The sequence below is a fragment of the Protobothrops mucrosquamatus genome, unplaced genomic scaffold (genome assembly GCF_001527695.2).
Source record: "Protobothrops mucrosquamatus isolate PMUCROS unplaced genomic scaffold, P.Mucros_1.0 scaffold1377, whole genome shotgun sequence".
In the NCBI taxonomy this organism is placed as follows: Eukaryota; Metazoa; Chordata; class Lepidosauria; order Squamata; family Viperidae; genus Protobothrops; species Protobothrops mucrosquamatus.
In genome coordinates this window covers 321,950-330,904 of record NW_015387566.1, presented here as the reverse complement: position 1 = coordinate 330,904, position 8,955 = coordinate 321,950, and the positions used below count along the sequence as shown (strand labels likewise).

At 37.9% G+C, this 8,955-nt stretch overlaps 1 protein-coding gene across 1 annotated transcript in view; it reads right to left on the bottom strand.

Moving 5' to 3' along the window:
- FN1 (fibronectin 1) overlaps nt 1-8,955 on the bottom strand; it is a 124,494-nt gene that overhangs the window by 54,591 nt on the left and 60,948 nt on the right. The window contains exons 21-22 of the mRNA XM_029285178.1: nt 2,754-3,020; nt 765-859 (exon numbers count right to left, since the gene is read on the bottom strand). Of these exons, the coding sequence (XP_029141011.1) occupies nt 765-859; nt 2,754-3,020 (362 nt within the window). The remainder of the gene's footprint in view (nt 1-764; nt 860-2,753; nt 3,021-8,955) is intronic.

The window sequence follows — 8,955 nt, the reverse complement described above, 5'->3', positions numbered from 1 at the left end:
GGCCTTCCGGGTGCGCTTCAAGGTGTTAGTAACAACCTTTAAAGCGCTCCGTGGCAATGGACCTAGGTATTTGCAAGACCGCCTCCTACCAAACACCTCCCTTCGACCAGTCCGCTCCCACAGAGAGGGCCTCCTTAGGGTGCCGTCGGCCAGACAATGCCGGCTGGCGACCCCCAGGGGGAGAGCCTTCTCTGTGGCACCTCCTGCCCTCTGGAATGACCTACCCCCCGACCTATGTACAGTTGTGGACCTGTGCCTTTTTCGCCGAGCCCTGAAGGCTCATCTATTCCGTGCGGCCGGCCTGGCATAGTTTGATTATGTTTTAGTGGGGGTTTTGTATGGGGTATTTTTAGAGCAGGCCTGTTATTTAATTTGATTTTAGACAGAAATTTGTGTATATTTATTGTGGTTTTTATTATTGCCTGTTCACCGCCCTGAGTCCCGTAAGGGAGATAGGGCGGTATATAAATTCAATAAATAAAATAAATAATAAATAATCAGGTTGGCTATTAAAAATTTATCAGGAAATAGTAAGACTGAGAGCTTTATGAACATTATTCTCTTCCTCTATCACATTAATATTTAAATGTATGTATAGCTTTTGATCAATTTACCAAAAGCTACTATGTGTTGTTAAACAATTACTAGCTATGTGTAATTAAATAAAGACCCAGAACACTTTCCCAAACAAAGTTATCCAAAATTGCTGTGAGCAAGCAATTCATGAACAGTAGGGTGGAGATAGCGAGAGCCTATTTTCCTACCTTAAATCCAAGTCTAGGTGCAGGTATCCAGGTAACAACAATGGATGCCTCTGTCACTTCAGTGTTATAGGGAGGAATTGAGCCTATGGATTGCACTGTCAAATCAAATGTAAAGCCAGGTTTAGAGATAGCAGCTTATATATGTATTATTTATTAATAGTCTGCTTTCCTACTTAAAAAGCATGTTAAAGTGGCTGGCAAGATAATTTAAAATTAAACAGAATTAAATTGTAAATAACATTTAAAACCACAGATTTAAAAAATGTTTATCATCGTACATTACACATACTAATCATCAGTTACGTTAGTCTCGTCTGGTGCAAAAAACCAGAAGAGCTCCAAGAATAGATCAAAGAGATTTCTTTATTGTTGATCACCAGTTTATAAGAATCTTGCCAGACTAACTGCCTTTACTTGTGAAACTGCAGATTCTAAGGAACCTAAAAATCTAAGGGTTTGACCTCAAATGCTTCTTCCCCCAATGGACTTTAAGCTGGAATGTCTTTTACCCTTCCCTATGGGAGCCTCCTCTCCTGCAAGTGGTGGTTCCACCACAGTACTGTGATAATTAGAGACCATCCATTGCAATACAACATTTTACATCTAGGAGTAATTCTAATATATATTTCGTTTTAGTTATTTCTAATTTGTAAATGCTTTTCATTATTTATTTCAAGCGTAGAGGAAATTGAGCAAAATAGCAGCTTAGGAATCAAAAGCTACTTTAAAAAATCTCTACATATCCATGTCTACTATGTAGCAACTGTGATAAAAAATATTTTAGAGTTCCTTCAGTTTTTATTTTTAATATTTGATACCACATATGAATCACAGCCTAGAATGACCTTGGAATATAAATGGGCGTGCATCTTAGATCTTAGTCACCAGGAACATTTAATTTGGAACACATACAAGCCAGAAAACAACAAGTAACAGATTCAAGCCAAGTCTGATATAAACTAACCTTTCTATATTGGAAATGTTTACATCTATCAGCCAAACACAACTTGTATATAATAGCTAATTCACTGATCTAGTGGTTCCTTCTGATTTAGCCATACTGTTGATCAATTGTCTGCAGTTAACTAGGGGGTCTGCTTAGGTCTGTATACCCACCAAGAAAAAAAAAACAGCTTATCAGGCACAAATCCTGACACCCGTCTGGATGGCAAGAAAAGTAGATTTTCTGAGTTTCTGAAAGGCTGCTGTTCACAATACTGCCATGGTCAGTTTATTAAGTTAACAGTTATGCAGCAATCTGTGTTTTCACTCAAAGCAGTATCAAAATTAAAAATGGATGTGACCTCAAATAGATCTTTTAAGTTGTACCTCATTAAAGAAAATGACTTCACTGGAAAAATACAAGATCTGTCGAGTATGACTGAAGATAGTCAAATCATCTTTGTACAATAAGAAAGAAAGAAACAATTCCCCCAAATAAAGCAACAAAGCTGTTCCTGGTACAATGGAATTATAATCTTTTTTTATGCCTTTCTGATGGCTTTTAAGTGTTGCCAAAAAACTAGAAATACGTTTTTACTAAGATACATGATTGAGAGACATGCCATAAAACTTACTATTTCCTTTAAGTAAAACTAATAATAGATATTTTACAGGCGTATTTATGTGCTGAAATTACAGGGTTGCAGAGTAAGTCTGTTCCATTTTTTCCCTATAGCCTGAACCTATTTTTCATTTCCTAGGCTATGGGAGGGAAGGTGCTAACATTAAAGGAAGTCAAATAAGAAATCTGTGGTTTTCTTTAAAGACTTTGCAACCTTATGCTGCCTCTCAAGCTAAGTCCTGGGCATTGATAAATTTCCCAATTTAGAAAAAATCCAGTGATAATACAAAATTAGATTTAATCTGAACACCTTGCTAATGAAATCTCAAATGTCCAATCATGGTCATTTTTTTTCTTTATTAAGCTGTTAAGTAGTTCTGAGACTCATTTTTGGAGGCGGCAAACAATGTCTACTTCACACTTACATGTTGTGAAGGTTCCCATTTCTGGATTGCTCTTTTGGTTACCCTTAACAGCCACTAAAGACACAGTATACTCAGAGCCAGGCTGCAAATTCCTCAGCAGATACTTGGTGGCTGATGGCCCCACAGTGTATTGCTTTGGATGACCATCTGTGGTAGGCTGCACAGTAAGTTGGTATCCTGCAATATGAGCTCGCGGGGGCTTCCATGTGACTAGTGCAGTAGAAGGTGTCTCATTGACAAGCTGCAAATTGGTTGGGCCATCAAGTTCTAGAAAGGTAAGTCAAAAAATTAATATAATATTATAATAAAATATGTTTATTATTTATTGTATATAGACATCAATCTACCCAAAAACTCTAGCTAGTGAACAAGAGATTCTATTAAGCCACAATTAAATTACATACATACATACACATACTTATTTTCTTCTCCTTCATAATACATTATACTTTAGATTAGAATTTAGTTTATCATTACTACTAATACTGGAAACAATCAGTAATACTAATAATAGGAACCTGACATTGACTTTTTACAACCTCTAAATTATCTATAGTTAAATGAGTTTTACAAAATATTGCATGTCCAATCTTTCCCTTTATTCTGCTTATTTCATATCACTCTCACTTTGTCCATGTCTAGGAAAGTGGCCTCTGGAATAAAATAGCCTGCTACATCATTGCATGACATATGCCATTAAGTTTTCAATCTAGTCAAATGCTGCATATTAGCTATACAGTATATAGTTCCTGAAGAATACTGTACAGGGCTATTTTTCACTGAGGTATAAACATGCACCTGAGGTGAACTACATTACAATCTAGAGTTTGAATTACAGCTACATTCGGCTGCAGAAGTTATACAAAAGTTGTCAATGAATATTGGGAGTGTGAGGGGGAGATAAAACAGAAAACTATTGAATATATGGGACATAATTATATTATATTATATTAGAATAGAGCTGGAAGGGACCTTGGAGGTCTTCTAGTCCAGCCCCTGCTCAAACAGGAGAACCTATACCATCTCAGACAAGTGACTGTCTAACCTCTTCTTAAAAATCTCCAGTGATGGAGCGTCCACGATTTTTGGAGGCAAGCTGTTCCACTGGTTAATTGTCCTCACTGTCAGGAAGTTCCTCCTTAATTCCAGGGTTGCTTCTCTCTTTGATCAGTTTCCAACCATTGTTTCTTGTCCTTCCCTCTGATGCTTTGGTGAATAATGTGACCCCCTCTTCTTTGTGTCAGTCCCTCAAATGCTGGAATACTGCTATCATGTCACCCCTATTTCGTCTTTTCTTTAGACTAGCCAAGCCCAAGTCCTGCAGCCATTCTTCATATGTTTTAGTCTCCAGGCTAAATTAATTACTATTAATTTATTATTAATTATTAATTCTAGTATAGTCAATGAATTAATTCTTAATTTGTTTTCCCCCTCCCCCCTTCTTTTGTGTTCTTGCCTTATCAGCATACCACCCATGTACTTTTTGTCTGGCAAGTTACCCAAAAGCCAAATGCACACCTCTGACCTATCAGACTGAATGCTAGCTACAAACAGAAGTTTTCAAACTTTGTTCTATAAAACAAGAGCATTTTTTAAATAACTTAAGGCAGGGGTCCCCAACCCCTGGACTGCGGCATGCCAGCAACCGATTCGCACAAACAAGCCAAGCACCATCCATGGGATGCAGACAGCACACAAAACCATGCACTTTTTGGTCCGTGGAAAAACCTTTCTCCATGGAACCGGTCCCTGGTGCCCTAAAGGTTGGGGACCTCTGACTTAAGGTATCCAATAAGCTGATTCCAAGATATATTTTGTTGTGATGGTTTATATCTTTAGTTTTGCTTATCAAACAAGTACCCTATTAATGAATGAAAAAAGAAGTTGGCATTATCTCTTCAGATGCCCACTCTATAATTAAGAAAAAAATAATCACTAAAAGAGTTTTGGATGACTATTCAACATACGAATATGAACTTTCAGATGTAAAGATGCTGAAGGTCTTTTAGCATTCATTACAACCCAAATCAATATGCTGAATATAAAGGTGATTTTAAAATTTTATTCCCGGCATTGATGACACTTATACATTTGATTAAGATAGAGATAGAAACAAACATTGCTTGGTGTTCTATGATATTAAATTTTAAGGAGGTACTGCTAAAGAAAAACAATTAATTCAGTTTAATCTAATTTGTAAATGGCTACACAGATGTCCTGCCCACCAAACAGTTCAAAAGCATGCAAACACGAGTGGATTAATAGGTACCATTTCAGTGGGAAGGTAACAGAGTTCCATACATCTTTGGCATATAGCCATGTTGGTTACACGACTATGGAAAATGTCTTCAGACAATGCTGGCTCCCTCAGCCAAGAAACACAGATTAGTACCATGTCCTAATTGGACATGATTGGACAGGGAAACCTACACAGATGTTTACTGCTTCAGTGAGAAATAGATTCTAAAGCTATTATTCAAAATGACACAAGTCATGAGTTAATCTTAAATTAGCCTATGATCCCTATTCTAATAAACTGATAATTCAAACTAAATGAGCATAATATACTTATCCCTAAGTTTTTTTAAACCTCTGCCATGTTCCTTATAGTAATACACATTCACTTCTATACTCTTTCTCATGCACAATATTTTTATTATTCTACGCCCTGCTGTTTATAAGATTATCAACTGAAAATGATCACGTATATGTGCAGTGGAAGTACAGGGAATCTTATGCAGATTTCACAAGCAAGGTTTTAAATGTTTGAAGAATGATTTTTCTTCAGCATTGAAAACAGTCTGGCTTCCTCACAGGGAAAAAAGCAATAAAAGAATAACTGATCCCCTTTTCACAGTAGTAATGGGGGACTAAACTGAAATTTAATGTAGAGAAAAGTAAGGTTTTATACTTAAGGTAAGAAAAACCAAATGTACAAGTACAGATTAGGTGAAATCTGGCTCAAAAGCAGTAACTGTGAGAGGGATCTTGGAAAGCTAGTGGACAATCACTTAAATGAGCGAACAGTGTGCAGCCGCCGCCAAAAAAAGCTAATGCAATCCTTGGTTGCATAAACAGAGGGATAGAATCAATAAAGGAGAATATTTGTAGCTCAGAGTTGAAATGAGGGATACTTGGTGCTCTCTGAGCTTGCTTGTTTTCTTGCAGACGTTTCATTACCCAAACTAGGTAACATCAACAGTACTAGTAAAGAGTGCCATTTGCTGCCAGTTTACATTCTGGTGGCTTGTCTGTCAATGTTGGCGGGGATGGTCTTAGAGATTTTTGATTGGGCTGTTTATTGTTGGCTCTTTGGCAGTTTCTTGTCTGGGGTATTGTTTACTTGATTGTTGGTCTGATGTTAACCTATCTTAACCTATGCTGATCTGGATGCTGATTGCTGGTGGAGAGGTGCTTGGGTCTTTTTGTTCCCTTTTGGGCTGGTTGATTGTCTCTTTTGCAGTCCATAGATGTTGTTAATGTCTATGTGTCTATTGATGGCTAATTTGTCAGAGTGCCAGGCTTCTAAAAATTCCCTGGCATTTTTGGACTTGGCCTAGTCTAGGATTGTCATGTTTTTCCCAATTGGTTAAATCTGTCTATATCTTATGAAATTAAAGAATTTTCACCATGTCTTCTAATTGCTAGTAGGTGTTCTTGGATGCATTCTGCCAGTCTTTTGCCTGTTTATCCTACATAGTGGTTGTTGCAGTTTTTACACTGTATGTTGTAGATGACTCCTGTTTTATCTTCTGTGGTTGTTAGGTCTTTTGGTTTGCTTAGGACATTTTGAAGGGCTTTACTTGGCTTCTGTCTTATGCTCATTCCATGTGGTTGTAGTAGTCTGTTGGTAGTTTCTGAGATATCCTTGATGTATGACAGTGTAATTCTTTCTAAGGTTTGTGTTGGTTGTGCTGTATTGGTAGAGTGGTCAGGGGCTTATAGAATCAAGAAGTATGTGAAGTATTATAGAATCAAGAATACCATATGAAGTATTAGTACCACTTTACAAAACCTTAGTAAAACCACACTTACAATACTGCATCCAGTTTTGGTCACATTATAAAAAAGATGTTGAGATTGTGGAAAGAGTGCAGACAAGACCAACTAAGATGATTAAGGGACCGGAGACTAAATATGAAGAACAGCTGCAGGAATTGGGTAGCTCTATTCTAGAGAAAAGGACGTGATAGCAATGTTCCAATATTTGACCACCACAAAGAAGAGGGGGTCAATCTATTTTCCAAAGCACCAAAAGGCAAGACAAAAAACAATGGATGCAAACTAATCAAGCAGAGAACCAACCTAGAACTAAGGAGAAACTTCCTAACAGTGAGAACAATTAATCAGTGGAACAGTTTGCCTTCAGACGTTGTGCGTGCTTCATCACTGGAGGCTTTTAGAACAGACTGAACAACCACTTGCCTGAAATGGTATAGAGTCTCCTGCTTGAGCAGGGGGTTGGATTAGAAGACCTCCAAGATCCCAACTCTATTGTTCTGTATTCTCAGATAAATACAGTGCCAGAAATCTATTATTAGCTCTAACCAAGAATTCTTTCTTTTAAAATAGCATTTGCTATCCAATTCATCATTATCCGTTTGCAACTTGCTCTCAAGTATACAAATCAACTTACATGAGAGCAAAGAAAGTTACTAAATTTTCTTCAAAGTCATACTAATTCTGCCCCTAATTAATCTATTGAAGTGATCATGAATAATTAAATAAGAATGTGATGTGAATTCCGGATTTAATTTGACCTGTAGGTTTTATAAAAGCACAATCTAAAATAGCAGATTAGATTATTCTTTAGGGGGGAAAAATCTCAAACCAGAAAGGCAGCCAGTGCCTTACAAATGGAATGCCTTTCAATGATGGGCTCCTGTCAATCAAAATACACTAGGCCATTGCTCTTTCTTTTTCTCTATCATGGCTTGTGGTGGAAAGTAGAAATGGGAGAAGTGGTGGGATAATTAGAAATGAAAGAAAAGACACTATGAAATTCTGTGAATGAGGAATTTTACAGTCTCAGTGAAAGTACCCCAAAGGTATGGATTCTTTTGTTTCTTTCAATAGTGCTGCCAGAGTCAAAGGGGCTGCAGACCCTTATTCCTTTGCTGCCTTTGAACTCCGCAACACTATTTTCAGGTATATCCAAGAGGAAACTAAATTGCAGCTAATTTTCTTTCTTACACCCTCTCTCTCTCACCTGAAGATTCAATTTTCTTTTATTTGTTTGAATGCAATATTTAGGAAGAAGAAAGGTGGTATGGGAAGTGAAATTTTGAAAGTATTAAATGATCTAGCAACAAGATTTGGAAAAGGCTTTATTTAAAATTGCAGTCTTAGACAGTTTCCGTTTAGGCTTTCTTGTAAGTAGACTGAACTGTTTCTCTTTCTCACACACACACGCATACACAGTACACGTTAACTTGCTACTAACAGCTTAAAGAAGATAAGAACAGACTTCCGGTTTGAATTCCTGTGCCGATGGCGGCTTTTCTCTTCGCCGCCCGCCCCGAGGATGCGTAAAAGCCGCAGGAGCAGCGTCAAACAGCTGCTCGGCGGCTTGGAATCCCCTTCCCCGGGCAAAGGGGAGGGGGGAGAGTTTCCCTGATAGGGGTAGAACTCCCGAGCTCTCACAGTTTTATAGCTGTGGGGGCGGAGGTGAGGTCCCCCAGAGTCAGGGATTTCTCCGCGCTTCGGGCTGCCTCCGTTCTTTGAACGAAGCCAGACACGGATTCAACCTCTGCTTGTGGGAGATCGTGAGTAATTTTTGGGAGCAGACAGAGCGATCCAGGTGCTTGGGAGCTGCATGGATATGAACCTTCAGCTCTGATTTTAATAATTTCTCCATTGAGATTTTAAGCTTAAGAAGAAAAAAAAAAGAAAAAAGAAAAAGAAAAAATGGCCGTGGAAGGGCGTTTTGCTCTTTAATAGAGACTTTCACTTACTGAGGACTTTTACTTTGGCTTTCACTTTCTGCTGGATTATTATTGCTTCAGAACTATTGGTACTGTTGGTGAGCAAACTATTTGTTTTTGCTTTTTGTGGCAGTTTTAAGAAAATTTTATTGGACATTGTATTATACAAATTAAATCAGAGAAGAGGGGAAGAGAAAGTAAAATGGCTTCAAAGCGTGGGGGAACTTTTCCTCCTCAGAAAGGCTTGAGCTCTTCTTCTCCAGCTGTACAGTTATCAC